This window comes from Nerophis ophidion, linkage group LG12 (assembly GCF_033978795.1).
Source record: "Nerophis ophidion isolate RoL-2023_Sa linkage group LG12, RoL_Noph_v1.0, whole genome shotgun sequence".
In the NCBI taxonomy this organism is placed as follows: Eukaryota; Metazoa; Chordata; class Actinopteri; order Syngnathiformes; family Syngnathidae; genus Nerophis; species Nerophis ophidion.
The window spans coordinates 3528178-3554422 of record NC_084622.1 but is presented as its reverse complement, the minus strand read 5'-3'; the positions used below and the strand labels follow the sequence as shown (position 1 = coordinate 3554422).

At 44.0% G+C, this 26245-nt stretch overlaps 1 protein-coding gene across 1 annotated transcript in view; it reads left to right on the top strand.

Annotated features, from left to right (window-relative positions):
* Positions 1-490: 490 nt before the first annotated feature.
* Positions 491-26245, top strand: part of LOC133562896 (P2X purinoceptor 3-like) — a 90640-nt gene continuing 64885 nt past the window's right edge. Inside the window, exons 1-6 of the mRNA XM_061916712.1 lie at positions 491-612; positions 8645-8780; positions 8854-8925; positions 12953-13022; positions 13131-13224; positions 25417-25494. Of these exons, the coding sequence (XP_061772696.1) occupies positions 491-612; positions 8645-8780; positions 8854-8925; positions 12953-13022; positions 13131-13224; positions 25417-25494 (572 nt within the window). The remainder of the gene's footprint in view (positions 613-8644; positions 8781-8853; positions 8926-12952; positions 13023-13130; positions 13225-25416; positions 25495-26245) is intronic.

Below are 26245 nucleotides of genomic sequence, written 5' to 3'. Positions count from 1 at the left end.
AATATTTTGAAATAGTGTAATAAAGCTAAAATTTCATGACCTTCTTTTGTTTCTCTGCAAACCCCTGGGAGTCCCTGTTGACCCTGGTTTGATGTGTCTGTGTTTGTGTGTGTGTGTGTGTGTGTGTGTGTGTGTGTGTGTGTGTGCGTGCATGCGTGTGCGTGCGTGTGTGTGTGTGTGTGTGATGATAGTGTTTAAGGGCGGGGAGAGAAGGTGCGTGAGGATGCACTGACAGATAGATTTGCTGTCTTGTCTTCTTGATGTTTTTGATAGCATCAGACACTGAAAATTTATTTTTGTTTGGGTTTTTTTTTTTTTTACTTTGCGGTTACATGTGTGTGTTGTCCAGAACGAAAGCAAATACTTTTTTTATTTCAGGAAACAAAGCACAAAAGCTAGAAAGATTTGTGTACTCTTTTTGAAGCTTTAATATTATATATTTTTTGTGTGGTGTCTAAAATAAGTGTGTTTTTCTGCATACATTATCGACATGTGGTCATGTATTACTGACTTCTTTACTTATGAAACCACTAAGTCGGTGGTGGTGAAGAGTTGGACCATCGGCATCATCAACAGAGTCGTCCAGCTCCTCATCTTCACGTACTTCATCGGGTGAGTAACAATCCATTTTTACGATTATTAAACACGACTGCAACCCAAAAAACTATTTTCACCAAGTCCTCAAACAATTAACGCTACAAGTTGTTATTGAACCCATAAAAACTATATAACTCTCACAAAATAACCTGAATACGTCTTTATTTTTTCAAAACAACACATTCGTTTTTAGGAGTCATACTTACCAGCTCCCCATTCGATAGAATATGATAATTGATACATCTTGAATTGATCTATATAGCTCTGGAGAAATCTAACTGACTAATGCAAAGTTATCTTTTCCTCTGACTTGACGATGTGTTTGTGAAGAAAATGTTTTTTTATTCTATTAACTACTGACAATGATACTCCCAAATTTAGACAAAATATTGACATTTGGAGCTTTTTTTTCTTTGCATATTCATTTTCAAACAACCTAATTCTAGTGCTTATTGTAACTTAAGAGTTCACAAACCGATTATTGGTGGAACAAGCTTGATTTTGATTAACAGCGTCCATGCGTCTCTGCATGATCATTTTGCAGTTGGCTGCTGACGTATGTGATAACGTATTGTGTAATTTTCGAATGTGATCTTGCACAGCATAGATCAGGGGTGCCCATTACGTCGATCGCGAGCTACCAGTCGACCGCGGGGGGTGTGTCAGTCGATCTCCAGCCAGGCTTTTAAAAAAGATAGACCTAAAAATGAGTGATCATCAATCTTCACCAAGACGTCACTTAGAGAGTCTCGGAAAACTGGCGTGCACAAGCGATCCCTCAGAAAGCTGGCGTGCACATCACTTGTGCACGCCAGCTTTCCGAGACTCTTATTTTGTTAGCGCAGGCAGCATGAAGCAGGGCTTTTATTGTGAAGATAGGAAATGTGCAGTCGGCCTTTAGAGTTTTGACGGAAGGGACGGCGCGAAAGTCTGTTGAAATAAAAAGTGTTTCTCGCCTTCCTCTCTGTCATTTTTTCACAACAATGAACTGGCAGCAGCCAGCGTCATCTCACAAGACCCTCGGGTGCCGTGAATGTCAATCAAGCAAGCTACGGAATTTGCCGCCAATGTTTTTCTTGTAAAGTGTATGGAAGCTGGATGAATTAGATGCCAAAAACCAACCACTTTCATGTGGTATTGTACAGAAAGGACAACTTTTTTTCTCCTCCATTTGAAAATGTGGGCGTTATCATCATTACTGTCTGATTCCAATCAATGCAAGTCATCAGAATCAGGTAACACACCAACTTATATTCTTGTCTTCGTGAAAGAAAGACATCTATATGTGTTACACATGCTTGTATTATCATTAAACACATTTAACTTGTTTACAAAAATGTCTCTTTCATAAATAAATAAATATAAATGATATATATAAATGAGGTAGATCCCCTCGAGTTGGTCAATTGAAAAGTAGCTCGCCTGCAGAAAAAGTGTGGGCACCCCTGGCATAGATCATAAAGTGGTACCTCAAGATATGAGCTCTATCTCAGCTAACTGTTATGGTTTAGGTTGGGAGCAACAATTGGAGTTACTAGCTCCTCAACCAGTGGCACCACTAGTTGGCAGCAGTAGGGTTGTACACTATATTGGTACTAATAAAGTCCCGCTTTACTAATGAACTAAAAACGATACTATTATGCCTTTGAAAAAGACCTTTTTTTTAATCAGCATCCTGCTGTGCTGCGGTTATGTTGAGAGTGTCAAAACACACACACAGCGTATACAAACAGAAACTTGGTGGAGATGAAGAATGGCAAAAAAAGGCAATTTTACTGGTTAATAAGGAGGGTGCATCGATACATGTCACACTTTAAACACGCGTGCTGCAAACGCTGCTTAAAAAACATTCGTCACCGAAGATGGCAATACATCTTCAAACTTAGTTTAACAATTAAAAAAACAAGAAGTCAGATCTGTTCAAGGAGTTTAAAGAGCAACAGGTCATGTCGCACAATTAGATACGTAGACACGCACACAGCTGTTTGCTTGTTGACAATTTTTAACGGAGTCCAAACTGCCCTCGTAGCATAAAATAATGCAAGTTTATTTATTTATTTTTTTTTATTGAATTTGACAGGTATTACAATGTACAATAGAACAGTCAACACATTTTCCCCCTTTTTTCCCACCCACTTCCAAGAACAGCAACCCAACCCATACCCCATACACACATAAACCCCCCTCCCCCCCAGGTCCTACATAAGTTAAAAGGTACAGTCACAAATGGAAAATAATTAGTACATCACTTTCTTCTCAACATAGGCAGATAGTAAATATACACCAGGAATAAATATTAAAAAAAATAAATAAAAAGAAGCTGGTTTATGAAAGGTGAACTTTCTCATGTGTCCTGTAGCGTCTTTAATTTGGCTATGTAGTCAACCATACAGCCCCAAACAAAATAAAACTTCTCAGGTGCCCCCCTAAGATTGAACTTTATTTTTTCCAGATCTAAATACATCATAAGGTCTTCAAGCCATAAGGAGGCTTTGGGGCAGAAAGGTGACTTCCACTCCAGCAAAATTCTCCTACGTGCTAATAAGGATGCAAAGGCGATACTATCCTTAAATTTTCTCTTTATTTGGGGATCTGATACCGTCCCAAAAATAGCCATTTCTGCACATGGTGTCAGATTTAAATCCAGTGCCTTAGCAAGGTGTTTGAAAATAGTTGTCCAGTAATCAAGCAAATGGGGACAAGACCAAAACATGTGCGTCATGTTAGCAGGTGACATGTGACACCTGTTACAAGTATCCGAGATATTGGGATATATTTTGGAAGGTTTGGAATTAGTGAAATAAATACGGTGGACTACCTTAAATTGTATTAAATTAAGCCTTGAACAGGATGTACTGTTGTTAATTTGGGTTAAGGCAGAATCCCAATCTCCATCAAGCTCTTCTTCCCAATTCCCTCTGATTTTATCAAGAGATGTTTTACCAAACTGGGGGATTAAGGTGTAGATTTTGGAAATTAGGCCTTTTTAATTTGTGGGAATATCTAAAATTGAATCAGTTAGCGAATTTGGTGGAGTGTTTGATTTAACAAAATTACAAACCTGAAAGTTTATTGACTGAATGTTATTGCAAATTGCTATAGTTTGTGCTTTATATCAAGCAATGTGGTCTACTTTTTTATGTCTTACCTGTGTAGCTATATTGTTGTTTTTAGTATTTACTAAGGATTGTATTTGTTTGACAGCACAGACCAAGATAAATCATGAAGCATTTAATACAATACCAATAAAATGTTCTATTCTTATCAAACCTAATTCTAGAGTACGGCAGGCTATGTGTAACATGTACACCTGTAAACTGTTCTTTGAGTGCAATACGAAAAGTCCAATGTGTTTAATGCGTTTAGATTTGTATTAAAATAGCCTATACTTGTTCTCTGAGTGCAATAGGAAACATACATATGTTTAATATTTCTTAAGATGTTCTGTTAAAATGACATTTTGTTGTGGTCCTGTTTATTTTAAAAAGTATCGAAATACATTTTGGTCCCAGTACCGAAATATTCGTATCGGGCCAACCCTAGTTGGAAGTTAAATAAGGATAGGTATAGGTTATCCATCCATCCATCCATCCATCCATCTTCTTCCGCTTATCCGAGGTCGGGTCGCGGGGGCAACAGCCTAAGCAGGGAAACCCAGACTTCCCTCTCCCCAGCCACTTCGTCTAGCTCTTCCCGGGGGATCCCGAGGCGTTCCCAGGCCAGCCGGGAGACATAGTCTTCCCAACGTGTCCTGGGTCTTCCCCGTGGCCTCCTACCAGTTGGACGTGCCCTAAACACCTCCCTAGGGAGGCGTTCGGGTGGCATCCTGACCAGATGCCCGAACCACCTCATCTGGCTCCTCTCGATGTGAAGGAGCAGCGGCTTTACTTTGAGTTCCTCCCGGATGGCAGAGCTTCTCACCCTATCTCTAAGGGAGAGCCCCGCCACACGGCGGAGGAAACTCATTTCGGCCGCTTGTACCCGTGATCTTATCCTTTCGGTCATGACCCAAAGCTCATGACCATAGGTGAGGATGGGAACGTAGATCGACCGGTAAATTGAGATCTTTGCCTTCCGGCTCAGCTCCTTCTTCACCACAACGGATCGGTACAACGTCCGCATTACTGAAAACGCCGCACCGATCCGCCTGTCGATCTCACGATCCACGATAAGATATCATTTTAAATATTTTCCTTGCAATATTACATGGGAACTCTGTGTGGATGAATAAAGCCTATTTTGAACAATCACCTGTGCCAAGTGGGTCAGATGCTTTTCTAATTACGGTACTTATTCTTCAGAAAAGGTCTCTATTATAATTACAGAGGAAAAAACTACAATTGATTGCAACTTTTACGTTCTCCTGCTCCAACAATCACAATAAGATATTGATTATTAGCCACCAACTCTCGTATGATTCAAATACCACATGCTAAACAGTGTGTGCTAACTATAAAATTGCATGTAATATTAGTGGCCGTCTTTTGTGTGATCCAAACTGCGTGTGCAATTGAAAAGCGGTGCGGAGAACCTTAGTAAATGAGGTGTTTGCGTGTACTACTGTCATGTGCCCTCCACATTCATGTTAAGCTCTCCAATGTTGTGCAATGTTGTTAAACTCACAGCAAAAACTATAATATGTACAAAAATGTATGCAATATAGAATAGTGATCTACAGAAAACAGAAATGTTTTTTTTTATTGTGCCCTCTCCCTCTGCATGCGGCAGACCCTCACAACAACATGTGTATTAATGATCCAAAAACAACAAAATACATATTGAAAACGTTTTTTTCACAAAGTGATAAATTACAATAATATATATGACGAATAAACGGCATTAAAAAAAACACACAAGCCGACACCTAAACGCTTCATTTGGATTTGTTGGAATCAGTCCCTTAAGTCATCCAGCAGCTAAAATATTATAAAATTATATTGTTGGTTTTCGTGTGGTTTTCGTCCTGGTGGTGGAACTGTGGACCAGCTCTATACTCTCGGCAGGGTTCTTGAGGGTGCATGGGAGTTTGCCCAACCAGTCTACATGTGCTTTGTGGACTTGGAGAAGGCATTCGACCGTGTCCCTCGGGAAGTCCTGTGGGGAGTGCTCAGAGAGTATGGGCTATCGGACTGTCTTATTGTGGCGGTCCGCTCCTTGTATGATCAGTGTCAGAACTTGGTCCGCATTGCCGGCAGTAAGTCGAACACATTTCCAGTGAGGGTTGGACTCCGCCAAGGCTGTCCTTTGTCACCGATTCTGTTCATAACTTTTATGGACAGAATTTCTAGGCGCAGTCAAGGCGTTGAGGGGGTCCGGTTTGGTGGCCACGGGATTAGGTCTTTGCTTTTTGCAGATGATGTAGTCCTGATGGCTTCATCTGACCGGGATCTTCAGCTCTCACTGGATCGGTTCGCAGCCGAGTGTGAAGCGACCGGAATGAGAATCAGCACCTCCAAATCCGAGTCCATGGTTCTCGCCCGGAAAAGGGTGGAGTGCCATCTACGGGTTGGGGAGGAGACCCTGCCCCAAGTGGAGGAGTTCAAGTACCTAGGAGTCTTGTTCACGAGTGAGGGAAGAGTGGATCGTGAGATCGACAGGCGGATCGGTGCGGCGTCTTCAGTAATGCGGACGTTTTATTGATCCGTTGTGGTGAAGAAGGAGCTGAGCCGGAAGGCAAAGCTCTCAATTTACCGGTCGATCTACGTTCCCATCCTCACCTATGGTCATGAGCTTTGGGTCATGACCGAAAGGATAAGATCACGGGTACAAGCGGCCGAAATGAGTTTCCTCCGCCGTGTGGCGGGGCTCTCCCTTAGAGATAGGGTGAGAAGCTCTGCCATCCGGGAGGAACTCAAAGTAAAGCCGCTGCTCCTCCACATCGAGAGGAGCCAGATGAGGTGGTTCGGGCATCTGGTCAGGATGCCACCCGAACGCCTCCCTAGGGAGGTGTTTAGGGCACGTCCAACCGGTAGGAGGCCACGGGGAAGACCCAGGACACGTTGGGAAGACTATGTCTCCCGGCTGGCCTGGGAACGCCTCGGGATCCCCCGGGAAGAGCTAGACGAAGTGGCTGGGGAGAGGGAAGTCTGGGCTTCCCTGCTTAGGCTGCTGCCCCCGTGACCAGACCTCGGATAAGCGGAAGATGATGGATGGATGGATGGAGGGATATTGTTGAATAGACAGTATGTCTATTATATTTTAATTCATATATGTCCAATTTGTCCATGTGCGAACTGTGACGATTTGTACTAACTTTTCAGATGTATTGAATAAAGATGCAAAACAGCACCTGCAGAAAAGTGATTAATATTGATGAATCACGTTGAGTGTGCTGAATAATTATATTTGCATTCCATGTAGTCTAGTCCCATCAGAGTAGAGACTAAGAAGTTTTGGGTAGGACCAGCTGCTACTACATTACATTGTGCATTTACACACCCTGTTTCCATATAAGTTGGGAAATTGTGTTAGATGTAAATATAAACAGAATACAATGATTTGCAAATCATTTTCAACTCATATTCAGTTGAATATGCTACAAAGACAACATATTTGATGTTAAAAGTGATCAACATTTTTTGTTGTTGCACATAATCATTAACTTTTGAATTTGATGCCAGCAACACGTGACAAAGAAGTTGGGAAAGGTGTCAATAAATACTGATAAAGTTGAGGAATGCTAATCAAACACTTATATGGAACATCCCACAGTTATGCAGGCTAATTGGGATCAGTTGGGTGCCATGATTGGGTATAAAAGCAGCTTCCATGAAATGCTAAGTCATTCACAAACAAGGATGGGGTGAGGGTCCCCAATTTGTAAGCAAATTGTCGAACAGTTTTAGAACAACATTTCTCAACGAACTATTGCAAGGAATTTAGGGATTTTACCATCTACGGTCCGTAAAATTATCAAAAGGTTCAGAGAATCTGGAGAAATCACTGCACCAAAGCGATGATATTACAGTCCTTTGATCCCTCAGGCAGTACTGCATAAAAAAACACATCAGTGTGTAAAGGATATCACCACATGGGCTCAGGAACACTTCAGAAAACTACTGTCAGTAACTACAGTTGGTTGCTACATCCGTAAGTGCAAGTTTAAACTCTACTATGCAAAGCGAATGCCATTTAACAACAACACTGAGGAACGCCGCCGGCTTGGCTGGGCCCGAGCTCATCTAAGATGGACTGATGAAAAGTGGAAAAGTGTTCTGTTGTCTGACGAGTCCACATTTTAAATTATATTTGGAAACTGTGGACGTGGTGTCTTCTGGACCAAAGAGGAAAATAACCATCTGGATTGTTATAGGCGCAAAGTTCAAAAGCCAGCATATGTGATGGTATAGGGGTGTATTAGTGCCCAAGGCATGGGTAACTTACACATCTGTGAAAGCAACATTAATGCTGAATGGTCCATACAGGTTTTGGAGCAACATATGTCGTCATCCAAGCAACGTTATCATGGACGCCCCTGCTTATTTCAGCAAGACAATGTCAAGCCATGTGTTACAACAGTGTGGCTTCGCAGTAAAAGAGTGCGGGTACTTTCCTGGCCAGCCTGCAGTCCAGCCATGTCTCCTATCGAAAATGTGTGGCGCATTATGAAGCGTAGAATACGACAACAAAACCCCGGACTGTTGAACAACTTAAGCTGTACATCAAGCAAGAATGGTAAAGAATTCCACTTTCAAAGCTTCAACAATTAATTTCCTCAGTTCCCAAACGTTTATTGGGTGTTGTTAAAAGAAAAGGTGATGTAACACAGTGGTGAACATGCCCTTTCCCAACTACTTTGGCACGTGTAGCAGCCATGAAATTCTAAGTTAATTATTATTTGCAAAAAAAAAAAGTTTATGAGTTTGAACATCAACTATTTTGTCTTTGTAGTGCATTCAATTGAATATGGGTTGAAAAGGATTTGCAAATCATTTTATTCCGTTTATATTTACGTCTAACACAATTTCCTAACTCATATGGAAACAGGGTTTTTATATAATACAAGATAACAAAGACAAATATTTGTTCTTTTGACTTTGTATTTCAGGTGGGTGTTTGTTTATGAGAAAGCTTACCAGGTGAGGGACACAGCAATTGAGTCTTCAGTAATGACAAAGGTGAAAGGTTTTGGAGTCTACAATGACAAAGTCATGGATGTTGCAGACTATGTCACGCCAACGCAGGTATGATCTTCTGTTGATCAATGGATACGGCATGACGGATAATACAATAATGGATGTCTATGTGTTTGTTTAGGGAGCTTCTGTCTTCTGCATCATTACAAAACTGATTACAACAGAAAATCAAGTACAAGGCCATTGTCCAGAGGTAAGAGGCTTCTGTCACTACCATTGTTGCCATTGATGAAATATAGTGTAACCTCAATGTATTAACTTAAATCAGGGGTGCCCATTACGTCGATCGCGGGCTACCAGTCGACCGCGGGGGGTGTGTCAGTCGATCTCGAGCCAGGCTTTTAAAAAAAATAGACCTAAAAATTAGTGATCATCAATCTTCACCAAGACGTCACTTAAATGACATTCACGGTACCCGAGGGTCTTGTGAGATGACGCTGGCTGCTGCAAGATCATTATTATGAAAATATGACCGAGAGGAAGGCGGGAAACACTTTTTATTTCAACAGACTCTCGCGCCGTACCTTCCGTCAAAACTCTAAAGGCCGACTGCACATTTCCTATCTTCAAAGTAAAAGCCCTGCTTCATGCTGCCTGCGCTAACTAAATACAGAGTCTCGGAAAACTGGCGTGCACAAGCGATCCCTCAGAAAGCTGGCGTGCACATCACTTGTGCACGCCAGCTTTCCGAGACTCTTATTTTGTTAGCGCAGGCAGCATGAAGCAGGGCTTTTATTGTGAAGATAGGAAATGTGCAGTCGGCCTTTAGAGTTTTGACGGAAGGGACGGCGCGAAAGTCTGTTGAAATAAAAAGTGTTTCTCGCCTTCCTCTCTGTCATTTTTTCATAATAATGAACTGGCAGCAGCCAGCGTCATCTCACAAGACCCTCGGGTGCCGTGAATGTCAATCAAGCAAGCTACGGAATTTGCCGCCAATGTTTTTCTTGTAAAGTGTATGGAAGCTGGATGAATTAGATGCCAAAAACCAACCACTTTCATGTGGTATTGTACAGAAAGGACAACTTGTTTTCTCCTCCATTTGAAAATGTGGGCGTTATCATCATTACTGTCTGATTCCAATCAATGCAAGTCATCAGAATCAGGTAATACACCAACTTATATTCTTGTCTTTGTGAAAGAAAGACATCTATATGTGTTACACATGCTTGTATTATCATTAAACACATTTAACTTGTTTACAAAAATGTCTCTTTCATAAATAAATAAATATAAATGATATATATAAATGATGTAGATCCCCTCGAGTTGGTCAATTGAAAAGTAGCTCGCCTGCAGAAAAAGTGTGGGCACCCCTGCATTAGATGCTGATTGTTATTATACTCAATTGACTAACAGACGTACAATGACACACTAACCCTAATGTTCCTTTTCTAAAAGCAAAACATGTTGACTTTGTATTTGTATCATCGGATTTGTGGCCTCATGTTTTAGACACCCAAGTGAAGGGGAGGGGGGGATTTCAACCGATCACCACCTGGTGGTGAGTTGGCTGCGATGGAGAGACCTGGCAGTCCCAAACGCATTGTGAGGGTCTGCTGGGAACGTCTGGCAGAGTCTCCTCTCAGAGAAGGTTTCAATTCCCACCTCCGGAAGAACTTTGAACATGTCACAAGGGAGGTGCTAGGTACTGAGTCAGAGTGGACTATGTTCCGCACCTCTATTGTCGATGCGGCTGGTTGGAGCTGTGGCCGCAAAGGCTGTTGGTGCCTGTCATGGCGGTAATCCTCCAATCCATTGGTGGACACTGGCGGTGAGGGATGCTGTCAAGCTGAAGAAGGAGTCCTATCGGAATATTTTGGCTCACAGGACTCTGAAGGAAGCAGACAGTTACCAGGCCGAGCTGTGTTCGGCTTCAGCGTCGAGGAGGCAAAAATTCAGACATGTGAGGAGTTCGGGGAAGCCTTGGAAAACAACTTCGGGACGGCTTCAAAGCCATTCTGGGCAACCATTCGCCGCCTCAGGAAAGGTGAGGATTGTGTTTTGCTACGTCTCGACTGCGGATGTTGTAGATCGGTATCGGGAATACTTCGAAGACCTCCTCAATCCCACCAACACGTCTCCCTATGAGGAAGCAGTGCCTGGGAGATTTGTGGTTTGCTCTTCTATTTCTGGAGCTGAGGTTGCTGAGGTAGTTTAAAATCTCCTCGGTGGCAAAGACAGGGGGTGAATGAGGTCTGACAAGAATCTGCATCATCGCATGGACATCGGGTGCGGTACCTCTGGATGAGCAGACCGGAGTGGTGGTTCCTCTCTTTAAGAAGGGTAATCGGAGGGTGTGTTCCAACTATCGTGGGATCACACTCCTCAGCCTTCCCGGTAAAGTCTATTCAGGTGTACTGGAGAGGAGGCTGTGCCAGATAGTCGAACCTCGTACTAAGGAGGAACAGTGTGGTTTTTGTCCTGGTTGTGGAACTGTGGACCAGCTCTATACTCGTGGCAGGGTCCTTGAGGGTGCATGGGAGTTTGCTCAACCAGTCTACATGTGCTTTGTGGACTTGGAGAAGGCATTCAAACGTGTCCCTCGGAAAGTCCTGTGGGGTGTGCTCAGAGAGTATGGGGTATCGGACTGTCTTATTGTGGCGGTCCTCTCTGAATGATCAGTGTCAGAACTTGGTCCACATTGCCGTCAGTAAGTCGGACACGTTCCCAGTGAGCGTTGAACTCCACCAAGGCTGCCCTTTGTCACCGATTCTGTTCATAACTTTTATAGACAGTCAAGGCGTTGAGGGGATCCGGTTTGGTGGCTGCAGGATTCGGTGTCTGCTTTTTGCAGATGATGTGGTCCTGATGGCTTCATCCTGCCAGGATCTTCAGCTCTCACTGGATTGGTTCGCAGCTGAGTGTGAAGCGTCTGGGGTGAGAATCAGCACCTCTAAGTCCGAGTCCATGGTTTTCGCCCAGAAAAGGCTGGAGTGCCATCTCTGGGTTGGGGAGGAGACTCTGCCCAAAGTGGAGGAGTTCAAGTACCTTGGAGTGTTGTTCACAAGTGAAGGAAGAGTGGATCGTGAGATCGACAGATCGATCCATTGTGATGAAAATGGAGCTTTGGCTTATGACCGAAAGGACAAGATCACGGGTACTAGCGTCCGAAATGAGTTTCCTCCGGCGGGTGGTGGGGCTCTCCCTTAGAGATAGGGTGAGAAGCTCTGCCATCCGGGGTGAAGCTTAAAGTAAAGTCGCTGCTCCTCCACATCGAGAGGAGCCAGATGAGGTGGTTCGGGCATCTGGTCAGGATGCCACCCGAACGCCTCCCTATGTGTCCGACCGGTAGGAGGCCACGGGGAAGACCAGGACACATTGGGAAGACTATTTCTTTTCTCCCGGTTGGCCTGGGAACTCCTTGGGATCCCCCGGTAAGAGCTGGACGAAGTGGCTGGGGAGAGGAAAGTCTGGGCTTCCCTGCTTAGGCTGCTGCCCCCGCGAACCGACTTTGGATAAGCGATTGTGCCTGTTTTTTTAAACATATTGCAGACATCAAATTCCAAATGAGCTAATATTTGCTAAAAAATAAAGTTTTCGAGTTCGAATGTTTAGTATATTGTCTTTGCAGTCTATTCAATTGAGTATCGGTTGAAAATCATTTTAATCTGCTTTGATTTACAATTTACACAACATGCTTTCTTCACTGGTTTTGGGTTTTGTACATCCCTACTCCTGACAGATGGAATCTTACCCAGACTCATACTCTCCCTGTCACATGTCAATTTCATAATGGGATAATCTGGAGTAAAGTTGGAACAGATCACTGCCACTACGACATTTTAACATTGTCCAGCTGTTAAACCCTGTCTATATTTTAAAGTGTCAAAGCAGTTAATTAATGCTTGACATCAGTATTGGAAAGGTACTTCCTGTTTTTTGGAGGTGGTGCAGGGACCAATAAATGGCTGTCCTCATCATACACGGATGTAAATGCAGAGCCATTTTATTAGAGTCATATACTTTACTGTCTGTTAAACTTTGCAAAGTCATATTTTATTCTAATAAACCTTAAATAAATATGGTGGTAAGAGTGTGACTGTGTTGATATATTAAAGATAAAATGTTTAACCAGGTTATAGAATTTTTATGTGACCCTACATAATGATTAACAATCACATGGACCACTTTGCTGCATTTTAGTCATTTCCTGACGTTAATCGCACACTTTTTATGAATAATTCAACCTAATTGACTTTGTGAAATTGTGTGCTTTATAGAGTGAGAAGAAATATATTTGTACTCACGACAACAACTGCACACGACTTGTTAACAAACCGGGAAGTTATGGTGAGGATATGTTTATTAGCAATATAATTGTGTTACATAAAACAATTCCTTTTATATTAAATTGTAGAAAATTAATTGTGGTACTGTTTTGAAATTGTTTCTTCTCAGGAATACTTACAGGGAGATGTGTTGCTTTCAACACATCAATTAACACATGTGAAATTAAAGGATGGTGTCCTGCTGAGATTGATACCATCAACAGGTATGTTTGAGGTACACAACTACTCATGCATACAATTTATGTCAGAAGGCTGTCGTGAGTCCGCTCATATTTTAGACCAGGGGTGCCCACACTTTTTCTGCAGGCGAGCTACTTTTCAATTGACCAACTCGAGGGGATCTACCTAATTTATATATATCATTTATATTTATTTATTTATGAAAGAGACCTTTTTGTAAACAAGTTAAATGTGTTTAATGATAATACAAGCATGTGTAACACATATAGATGTCTTTCTTTCACGAAGACAAGAATATAAGTTGGTGTATTACCTGATTCTAATGACTTGCATTGATTGGAATCAGACAGTAATGATGATAACGCCCACATTTTCAAATGGAGGAGAAAAAATGTTGTCCTTTCTGTACAATACCACATGAAAGTGGTTGGTTTTTGGCATCTAATTCATCCAGCTTCCATACACTTTACAAGAAAAACATTGGCGGCAAATTCCGTAGCTTGCTTGATTGACATTCACGGCACCCGAAAGTCTTGTGAGATGACGCTGGCTGCTGCCAGTTCATTATTATGAAAAAATGTCAGAGAGGAAGGCGAGAAACACTTTTTATTTCAACAGACTTTCGCGCCGTCCCTTCCGTCAAAACTCTAAAGGCCGACTGCACATTTCCTATCTTCACAATAAAAGCCCTGCTTCATGGTGCCTGCGCTAACAAAATAAGAGTCTCGGAAAGCTGGCGTGCACAAGTGATGTGCACGCCAGCTTTCTGAGGGATCGCTTGTGCACGCCAGTTTTCCGAGACTCTGGATTTAGTTAGTGCAGGCAGCATGAAGCAGGGCTTTTATTGTGAAGATAGGAAATGTGCAGTCGGCCTTTAGAGTTTGGACGGAAGGTACGGCGCGAGAGTCTGTTGAAATAAAAAGTGTTTCTCGCCTTCCTCTCGGTCACATTTTAATAATAATGATCTTGCAGCAGCCAGCGTCATCTCACAAGACCCTCCGGTACCGTGAATGTCATTTAAGTGACGTCTTGGTGAAGATTGATGATCACTAATTTTTAGGTCTATTTTTTTTAAAAGCCTGGCTCGAGATCGACTGACACACCCCCCGCGGTCGACTGGTAGCTCGCGATCGACGTAATGGGCACCCCTGATTTAGACAAATTACTTTAATTTTAGGGTAGTTGCACTGGCTCCTTGTTCCGGGACACATACAGCATTATGTCCATCAATTACAGCGGAGGTGTCCAAACTGCCAGCATCCTCAATCTGGCCGGCAGGACGTTTTTGAATGCTTTTTTAAAACATTAAAGTTATGACACTGTATCATCCTCGTTAGGCAAACATGAAAAATAACAAACAAGTAAAACAACCTTTTTTATTAGAGGCGGGAATCTTTGGGGCACCTCATGATTCGATCTGATTCCAATTTTTGGGGCGACGATTTGGTTCGGAATCGATTTTCATTTCAGATTTTCCCAATGTAATATTTCGTATGATAATTACAATAAAACCTTTTCAAAACAGGTTTAAGGTTACAAAACCTCCTTTTGGTTGCTGATGTATGACGTATACGTGCAGCGAGTAGGCATGGAGATGGCTTAAAAATGACATCTTAAAAATGAATACATTTTATATATATATATATATATATATATATATATATATATATATATATATATATCCATCCATCATCCATCCATCATCTTCCGCTTATCCGAGGTCGGGTCGTGGGGGCAAGAGCCTAAGCAGGGAAGTCCAGACTTCCCTCTCCCCAGCCACTTCGTCTAGCTCTTCCCGGGGGATCCCGAGGCGTTCCCAGGCCAGCCGGGAGACATAGTCTTCCCAACGTGTCCTGGGTCTTCCCCGTGGCCTCCTACCGGTTGGACGTGCCCTAAACACCTCCCTAGGGAGGCGTTCGGGCAGCATCCTGACCAGATGCCCGAACTACCTCATCTGGCCCCTCTCGATGTGAAGGAGCAGCGGCTTTACTTTGAGTTCCTCCCGGATGGCAGAGCTTCTCACCCTATCTCTAAGGGAGAGAAGGAAACTCATTTCGGCCGCTTGTACCCGTGATCTTATCCTTTCGGTCATGACCCAAAGCTCATGACCATAGGTGAGGATGGGAACGTAGATCGACCGGTAAATTGAGAGCTTTGCCTTCCGGCTCAGCTCCTTCTTTACCACAACGGATCGGTACAACGTCCGCATTACTGAAGACGCCGCACCGATCCGCCTGTCGATCTCACGATCCACTCTTCCCTCACTCATGAACAAGACTCCTAGGTACTTGAACTCCTCCACTTGGGGCAGGGTCTCCTCCCCAACCTGGAGATGGCATTCCACCCTTTTCCGGGCGAGGACCATGGACTCGGACTTGGAGGTGCTGATTCTCATTCCGGTCGCTTCACACTCGGCTGCGAACCGATCCAGCGAGAGCTGAAGATCCCGGTCAGATGAAGCCATCAGGACCACATCATCTGCAAAAAGCAGAGACCTAATCCTGCAGTCACCAAATCGGAACCCCTCAACGCCTTGACTGCTCCTAGAAATTCTGTCCATAAAAGTTATGAACAGAATCGGTGACTAAGGACAGCCTTGGCGGAGTCCAACCCTCACTGGAAATGTGTTCGACTTACTGCTGGCAATGCGGACCAAGCTCTGGCACTGATCGTACAGGGAACGGACCGCCACAATAAGACAGTCCGATACCCCATACTCTCTGAGCACTCCCCACAGGACTTCCCGAGGGACACGGTCGAACGCCTTCTCCAAGTCCACAAAGCACATGTAGACTGGTTGGGCAAACTCCCATGCACCCTCAAGAACCCTGCCAAGAGTATAGAGCTGGTCCACAGTTCCACGACCAGGACGAAAACCACACTGTTCCTCCTGAATCCGAGGTTCGACTATCCGGCGTAGCCTCCTCTCCAGTACACCTGAATAAACCTTACCGGGAAGGCTGAGGAGTGTGATCCCACGATAGTTGGAACACACCCTCCGGTCCCCCTTCTTAAAGAGAGGGACCACCACCCCGATCTGCCAATCCAGAGGTACCGCCCCCGATGTCCCCGCGATGCTGCAGAGTCTTGTCAACCAAGACAGCCCCACAGCATCCAGAGCCTTAAGGAACTCTGGGCGGATCTCATCTACCCCTGGGGCCTTGCCGCCGAGGAGTTTTTTAACTACCTCAGCAACCTCAGCCCAGGAAATAGGAGAGCCCACCACAGATTCCCCAGGAACCGCTTCCTCAAAGAAAGACGTGTTGGTGGGATTGAGGAGGTCTTCAAAGTATTCCCTCCACCGATCCACAACATCCACAGTCGAAGTCAGCAGAACACCATCCGCACCATACACGGTGTTGATAGTGCACTGCTTCCCCTTCCTGAGGCGGCGTATGGTGGTCCAGAATCGCTTCCCCGAACTCTTCCCATGTCCGAGTTTTTGCCTCCGCGACCGCTAAAGCTGCACACCGCTTGGCCTGTCGATACCCGTCCACTGCCTCCGGAGTCCTATGAGCCAAAAGAACCCGATAGGACTCTTTCTTCAGCTTTACGGCATCCCTCACTGCTGGTGTCCACCAACGGGGTCTGGGATTACTGCCACGACAGGCACCAACAACCTTGCGGCCACAGCTCCAATCAGCCGCCTCGACAATAGAGGTTCGGAACATGGTCCACTCGGACTCAATGTCCAGCACCTCCCTCATGACATGTTCAAAGTTCTTCCGGAGGTGGGAATTGAAACTCTCTCTGACAGGAATCTCTGCCAGACGTTCCCAGCAGACCCTCACAATGCGCTTGGGCCTGCCAGGTCTGTCCGGCATCCTCCCCCACCATCGCTGCCAACTCACCACCAGGTGGTGATCAGTAGAAAGCTCCGCCCCTCTCTTCACCCGAGTGTCCAAAACATGAGGCCGCAAATCCGATGACACAACTACAAAGTCGATCATGGAACTGCAGCCTAGGGTGTCCTGGTGCCAAGTGCACATATGGACACCCTTATGTTTGAACATGGTGTTTGTTATGGACAATCCGTGACGAACACAAAAGTCCAATAACGAAACACCACTCGGGTTTAGATCCGGGCGGCCATTCTTCCCAATCACGCCTCTCGAGGTTTCACTGTCGTTGCATACATGAGCGTTGAAATCCCCCAGTAGGACAAGGGAATCACCCGAGGGAGCACTTTCCACTACTCCGTCGGGTGTACCCAAAAAGGGTGGGTACTCTGAACTGCTGTTTGGTGCGTAAGCGCAAACAACAGTCAGGACCCGTCCCCCCACCCGAAGGCGGAGGGAAGCTACCCTCTCGTCCACCGGGTTGAACTCCAACGTGCAGGCTTTGAGCCGGGGGGCAACGAGAATTGCCACCCCAGCCCGTCGCCTCTCACTGCCGGCAACGCCAGAGTGGAAGAGAGTCCAATCCCTCTCGAGAAAACTGGTTCCAGAGCCCTTGCTGTGCGTCGAGGTGAGTCCGACTATGTACAGCCGGAACTTCTCTACCTCGCGCACTAGCTCAGGCTCCTTCCCCCCCAGTGACGTGACGTTCCACGTCCCAAGAGCTAGCTTATGTAGCCGAGGATCGGACCGCCAAGTGCCCTGCCTTCGGCTGCTGCCCAGCTCACAATGCACCCGACCTCTATGGCCCCTCCCATGAGTGGTGAGCCCATTGGAGGGATGACCCACATTGCCTCTTCGGGCTGTGCCCGACCGGGCCCCATGGGAATAGGCCCGGCCACCAGGCGCTCGCCATCGTGCCCCACACCCGGGCCTGGCTCCAAAGCGGGGCCCCGGTGACCCGCGTCCGGGCAAGTGAAATCTGAGTCCATTTAGTTGTAATTCCATAGAAGTCTTTGAGCTGCTCTTTGTCTGATCACTCACCTAGGACCTGTTTGTTTTGGGAGACCCTACCAGGGGGCATGAAAGCCCCCAGACAACATAGCTCCTAGGATCATTGGGACACGCAAACTCCTCTACCACGGTAAGGTAACAGCTCAGAGAGGAGAACTCTTATCCATAGTACACAAAAACATGTGTGTAAGAGGGAAGGGAAACATCAAACATCAAAGAACAAAAAGGACATTAAAGACATTAAAAGAGCAGAACTGATGCAACCAGCCACTTCTTAACACAGCCACAAAAGTAAAACAAAAACAAAAAAACTAAATAAAATAAAAAACACTCTTGTGTCCTCTGTGGCGTTCCACGCCATCGTCTGCTGGGGTGGGGGGAGCATGGCAAGAGACAGGAGCAGACCCAACGAAGCAACTAAGAGAGTCGACTCCACCCTCGGCCGCCCACCAACTCTAGGCCAGTGTCCAGTCCGCATGGATGAGCGAAGATGCGTTTAAGGACACCAATGTGTCCGATACCTGCTCATTCAGCCAATACATTGTGAAGCCCGTCCTTCCTGGAGCTCAGCGCCAGCTCCACAGCCCTGTCTCTTCATCCGCATCTCCCCCAGTCTCTCCAAACGGACTTTAGTGTGGCAGAGACCCAGCAGCTGGTCTCCATGGCCAAAAGGCTCCCGGGAGGCAGATCCAGAAGTTCACAAAAAAGCACCGCAGAAGTCATAAAAGTGCCACCCCTTGTCACAGAGTCCATAAGGTCCCCAACCAAAGGGCAAAAAAATAAGAAAAAGGATGACACAAGAGCACAGAGCTCTTACCAACAGCAGCCATTACACCGGTGCCATCTTGAGAAAAAAATAAAATAATAAAAATAAAAAGTGCACTGGCTTCCTGTGCACTTAAGATGTGACTTTAAGGTTTTACTACTTACGTATAAAATACTACACGCTCTAGCTCCATCCTATCTTGCTGATTGTTTTGTACCATATGACCCAGCAAAAAATCTCTGTTCGAAGAACTCCGGCTTATTAGGGATTCCCAGAGCCCAAAAAAAGTCTGCGGGCTATAGAGCGCTTTCTGTTTGGGCTCCAGCACTCTGGAATGCCCTCCCGGTAACAGTTAGAGATGCTACCTCAGTAGAAGCATTTAAGTCCCATCTTAAAACTCATTTGTATACTCTAGCCTTTAAATACAAACCCGTTTCCATATGAGTTGGGAAATTGTGTTGGATGTAAATATAAACGGAATACAATGATTTGCAAATCCTTTTCAACCCATATTCAGTTGAATATGCTACAAAGACAAGATATCTGATGTTCAAACTCATAAATTGTATTTTTTTTTTTTGCAAATAATAATTAACTTAGAATTTCATAGCTGCAATACGTGCCAAAATAGTTGGGAAAGGGCATGTTCACCACTGTGTTACATCACCTTTTCTTTTAACAACACTCAATAAATGTTTGGGAACTGAGGAAACTAATTGTTGAAGCTTTGATAGTGGAATTTTTTCCTGTTTTTGTATTATGTAGAGCTTCAGTCGTTCAACAGTCCTGTTTTACGCTTCATAATGCGCCACACATTTTCGATGGGAGACAGGTCTGGACTGCAGGTGGGCCAGGAAAGTACCCGCACTCTTTTTTTTTTTTACAAAGCCACGCTGTTGTAATAAGTAGGGGCGTCCATGATAACGTTGCTTGGATGACAACATATGTTGTTCCAAAACCTGTATGGACCTTTCAGCATTAATGGTGCCTTCACAGATGTGTAAGTTACCCATGCCTTGGGCACTAATACACCCCCATACCATCACAGATGCTGGCTTTTGAACTTTGCGCCTATAACAATCCTAATAGTTATTTTCCTCTTTCTTCTGGAGGACACCACGTCTTCTGTTTCCAAATATAATTTGAAATGTGGACTCGTCAGACCACCTTTCTACTTTGCATCAGTCCATCTTAGGTGAGCTCAGGCCCAGCCAAGCCGGCGGCCATTCAGGATATTGTTGATAAATGGCTTTGGCCTTGCATAGTAGAGTTTTAACTTGCACTTACAGATGTAGCAACCAACTGTAGTTACTGAAAGTGGTTTTATGAAGTGTTCCTGAGCCCATGTGGTGATATCCTTTCCACACTGATGTCGGTTTTTGATGCAGTTCCGCCAGGGGGATCAAAAGTCCGTAATATCATCGCTTTTGTGCAGTAATTTCTCCACATTCTCTGAACTTTTTGATGATTTTACAGACCGTAGATGGTAAAATCCCTAAATTCCTTGCAATAGCTCGTTGAGTAATGTTGTTCTATAACTGTTCGACAATTTGCTTACAAAGTGGTGACCCTCACCTCATTCTTGTTTGTGAATTACTTAGCATTTCATGGGAGCTGCTTTGATACCCAATCATGGCACCCACCTGTTCCCAATTAGCCTGCATAACTGTGGGATGGTCCATATAAGTGTTTGATTAGCATTCCTCAACTTTATCAGTATTTATTGCCACCTTTCCCAACTTCTTTGTCACGTGCTGCTGGCATCAAATTCCAAAGTTAATGATTATTTGCAAAAAAAATGTTTATCAGTTTGAACATCAAATATGTTGTCTTTGTAGCATATTCAACTGAATATGGGTTGAAAATGATTTGCAAACATTGTATTCCGTTTATATTTACATCTAACACAATTTCCGAACTCATATGGAAACGGGGTTTGTTAATAAAAATTGATTGATTGTTTGAATAAAAAACGTTTTTTGTTCATAAACAGTTCCAAGTGTATCAATTCCTTGGAATCGCTTCCATTTTTTCCAAACGATTCTTCTAACTGTTTTTGCGGGTGAGTATGATGTCATTACGGTACGCGAGTAGTGACATCTGACAGCAACATGGCCGCACCCCGGCCGAATAAGCGCTCAACGTTTGACAATAAAAGATCGCAACAGCGCTGCTACTTGTAATCTTTCCGAAGTAGTTATTTCATCAAGAAGAGGACAAACAAGCAATATACTGAAACATTTGAGCACTTAGCCTGCAATAACTATGAATGAATGTCACGTTTTAGAACCGTTTTTGAACCGTTTTCGAACTAATGCCTTTACAGCACTAATGCCCCCCGGTGGCAACCTAGGAGGATTTTCCCCTCGAGCAGTCCCGTGATGAAACCTTGCGTGTGGCCTGGGACCAGGTGGATTATATTGACGGTCGGACGGTGCGCCCGGGGAAAGCGCTGGTATTCCCCGATTTTTCAATTATTGGGGATAGATTGTACCAAGTGGGCCGTGATAGCAGGGGTGCCATGATGGTACTGTCTTTGGTGCCACCTACATCCGGTACAAACAACGTGCAAGTCCAGTCATATGTTTTATCTGGCTATGTAATTTGCACCTGTGCTATTGCAAGACATGTTTGATCAAAAGCTACACGGGTCAAACTGAGGGTGGCCGTAAAAAAAACTTCAACTCTGTTACAAATATGTGCCACACTGTGAACGCACACCAAACAACAATGACAAACACATTTTGGGAGAACAGCCGCACCGTAAGACAACACTGGCTTCCTGTGCACTTAAGATGTGACTTTAAGGTTTTACTACTTACGTATAAAATACTACACGGTCTAGCTCCAGCCTATCTTGCCGATTGTATTGTACCATATGTCCCGGCAAGAAATCTGCGTTCAAAGGACTCCGGCTTATTATTGATTCCCAAAGCCCCAAAAAAGTCTGCGGGCTATAGAGCTTTTTCATTTCGGGCTCCAGTACTCTGGAATGCCCTCCCGGTAACAGTTCGAGATGCCACCTCAGTAGAAGCATTTAAGTCTCACCTTAAAACCCATTTGTATACTCTAGCCTTTAAATAGACTCCCTTTTTAGACCAGTTGATCTGCCGTTTCTTTTCTTTTTCTCCTATGTCCCACTCTCCCTTGTGGAGGGGGTCCGGTCCGATCCGGTGGCCATGTACTGCTCGCCTGTGTATCGGTTGGGGACATCTCTGCGCTGCTGATCCGCCTCCGCTTGTGATGGTTTCCTGCTGGCTCCGCTGTGAACGGGACTCTCGCTGCTGTGTTGGATCCGCTTTGGACTGGACTCACGCGACTGTGTTGGATCCATTATGGATTGAACTTTCACAGTGTCATGTTAGACCCGCTCGACATCCATTGCTTTACTCCTCTCCAAGGTTCTCATAGTCATCATTGTCACCGACGTCCCACTGGGTGTGAGTTTTCCTTGCCCTTATGTGGGCCTACCGAGGATGTCGTAGTGGTTTGTGCAGCCCTTTGAGACACTAGTGATTTAGGGCTATATAAGTAAACATTGATTGATTGATAAACACAACAGAACAAATACCCAGAATCCCATGCAGCCCTAACTCTTCCGGGGTACAATGTACACCCCCGCTACCACCAAAGCACCCAGCCCCCACCCCCCTACTTGCGTTGATTGAGGTGGTGTATATTGTAGCCCAGGAGAGTTAGGGCAGCAAGGTGTTCTGGATATTTGTTCTGTTGTGTTTAAGTTGTGTTAGGGTGCGGATGTTCTCCCGAAATGTGTTAGTCATTCTTGTTTGGTGTGGGTTCACAGTGTGGCGCATATTTGTAACAGTGTTAAAGTTGTTTTTACTGCCACCCTCAGTGTGACCTGTGTGGCTGTTGACCAAGTATGTCTTGCAGTTACTTGCGCGGAACCGCATAAGCCTCACACAACATTTTACTGAGCTGGCACGCTGGTTGTGTGTTGTAAAAGCGGACGCGATGACATGTTGTAGAGCAGTGGATTTCAAATGAGGGTACATGTACCCCTAGGGGTACTTGAAGGGATACCAAGGGGTACGTGAGATTTATTAAAAATATTCTAAAAAATAGCAGCAATCCCTTATAAATATATTTATTGAATAATATTCCAAAAAAATATGAATGCAAGTTCATAAACTGTGATAAAAAAAATTCTACAATCCAATATTCAGAGTTGAAAGCTAGTTTTTTATGAACATTTTCCATAAATATTGATGTTAAAGATGTATTTTCTTGTGAAGAAATGTTTACAATTAAGTTCATGAATCCAGATGGATCTCTATTACAATCCCCAAAGAGTGCACTTTAAGTTGATGATTACTTATTTGTGTAGAAATCTTTATTTATAATTGAATCACTTGTTTATTTTTCACAAAGTTTTTTAGTTATTTTCATATCTTTTTTTTCCAAATAGTTCAAGAAAGACCACTACAAATGAGCAATATGTTGCACTGTTATACAATTTAATAAATGAGAAACTGATGACATAGTGCCGTATTTTACTTATTTCTCTTTTTTTCCTACCAAAAATGCTTTGCTCTGATTAGGGGGTACTTGAATTAAAAAAATGTTCACGGGGGGTACATCACTGAAAAAAGGTTGAGAACCACTGTTGTAGAGGATGTTAAAGGCAGTGCAGTCACAGCACCCCCTTAATAATGTCGGCCGGGTGAAAATTGGGACAAATTTGGGAGAACGGTTGCACCGGTAGATTGTCGGGAGGTGCACTGAAATCCGGGAGTCTCCCGGAAAAATCGTGAGGGTTGGCAAGTATGTTGCGAGGGCGGGAAAGCCATTTATAGAAGGTGAATCCATTAAAAAGTGCATGTTAGATTTTTTAAGAAATCTTTTCTTGCGGCCCAGCCTCACCCAGTTTCTGCATCCAGTGACCAGGTAAATTGAGTTTGAGACCCCTGTTCTATAGAAACAACATGACTGCAAAATTGTTCGTTACTTAATTTGGACTGCTTTTATTTTTGTGCATGGCGCTCCCTGCGTGTACGCGTGGACGAGACAGAGTGAGGTACCGCCATAAGCACTAATAATTTTTCTCGGGCCAGCAACATTTTTTGTTACACAAACGTAGTAATTGTGAAAATATAGACATTTTAAACAAGTTGCAAAGAGCCCCTACAACAGGGGTGCCCATTACGTCGATCGCGAGCTACCAGTCGACCGCGGGGGGTGTGTCAGTCGATCTCCAGCCAGGCTTTTAAAAAAAATAGACCTAAAAATTAGTGATCATCAATCTTCACCAAGACGTCACTTAAATGACATTCACGGTACCGGAGGGTCTTGTGAGATGACGCTGGCTGCTGCAAGATCATTATTATGAAAATATGACCGAGAGGAAGGCGAGAAACACTTTTTATTTCAACAGACTCTCGCGCCGTCCCTTCCGTCAAAACTCTAAAGGCCGACTGCACATTTCCTATCTTCACAATAAAAGCCCTGCTTCATGCTGCCTGCGCTAACTAAATACAGAGTCTCGGAAAACTGGCGTGCACAAGCGATCCCTCAGAAAGCTGGCGTGCACATCACTTGTGCACGCCAGCTTTCCGAGACTCTTATTTTGTTAGCGCAGGCAGCATGAAGCAGGGCTTTTTTTGTGAAGATAGGAAATGTGCAGTCGGCCTTTAGAGTTTTGACGGAAGGGACGGCGCGAAAGTCTGTTGAAATAAAAAGTGTTTCTCGCCTTCCTCTCTGTCATTTTTTCATAATAATGAACTGGCAGCAGCCAGCGTCATCTCACAAGACCCTCGGGTGCCGTGAATGTCAATCAAGCAAGCTACGGAATTTGCCGCCAATGTTTTTCTTGTAAAGTGTATGGAAGCTGGATGAATTAGATGCCAAAAACCAACCACTTTCATGTGGTATTGTACAGAAAGGACAACTTTTTTTCTCCTCCATTTGAAAATGTGGGCGTTATCATCATTACTGTCTGATTCCAATCAATGCAAGTCATCAGAATCAGGTAATACACCAACTTATATTCTTGTCTTTGTGAAAGAAAGACATCTATATGTGTTACACATGCTTGTATTATCATTAAACACATTTAACTTGTTTACAAAAATGTCTCTTTCATAAATAAATAAATATAAATGATATATATAAATGAGGTAGATCCCCTCAAGTTGGTCAATTGAAAAGTAGCTCGCCTGCAGAAAAAGTGTGGGCACCCCTGCCCTATAAGGTTGTCAAGGAGTGTGAATTACCAACGTACACAAGGCCCAGCCACACTGTCTGGCCTCTGTTAGATACGCTTGAACTACTTTACCTATCCAGTTCAAAACAATGAACAAGAAAAGTGAATCCCAATGTTGCAATGTTTCCTATGACTTGATTCATTTTGCAATTCAGTTACCAGTCGGGGCAATTTATTAAAACAAAAAACATCTACCAACTCTGATTTAGCCATCATCGTTCACTTCAAAGTTGTGCAAAAAACTTGATGTGGTCACGAACGTCACATCTCTACCACCTGCAATTATGTACACACCAGTAGTACATTCACCTTTCACGCAAAAATCAGTTGACTCTTTATACGCTTTGACTTACTCTATGTTTCTCTCTTTTTTTAGTACACCGATGTTGGAAGTTGAGAATTTTACCATTTTTATTAAAAACAGCATCCGATTTCCAACCTTCAACTACACCAAGTAAGTGTGAGTATAGTAACTGTGATCAAATGCAACATGAATATTGGCTAGCGATGTGATTCATGGCTGTTTGAAGGGAGCCGCTGGATCTTGAGGAGCCGTTCCTTTAAAGAGCTATTCAAAAGACTGACTCCATCCATCCATTTTCTACCGCTTGTCCCCCTCGGGATCGCGGGGGGTGCTAAAGCCCATCCCAGCTGCACTCGGGCGGAAGGAAGGTGGTGTACACCATGGGCAAGTCGCCACCTCGTCGCAGAGCCAACGCAAATGGGGATAGGTTGATTGGCAGCACTAAATTGGCCGTTGTGTGTGAATGTGAGTGTGAATGTTGTCCGTCTCCATCCATCCATCAATTATTCGTTTTATATAGTGGGAGAGGGTTTAGTGCAGAGGTGCCCACACTTTTTCTGCAGGCGAGCTACTTTTCAATTGACCAACTCGAGGGATCTACCTCATTTATATATATCATTTATATTTATTTATTTATGAAAGAGACATTTTTGTAAACAAGTTAAATGTGTTTAATGATAATACAAGCATGTGTAACACATATAGATGTCTTTCTTTCACGAAGACAAGAATATAAGTTGGTGTATTACCTGATTCTGATGACTTGCATTGATTGGAATCAGACAGTAATGATGATAACGCCCACATTTTCAAATGGAGGAGAAAAAAAGTTGTCCTTTCTGTACAATACCACATGAAAGTGGTTGTTTTTTGGCATCTAATTCATCCAGCTTCCATACAC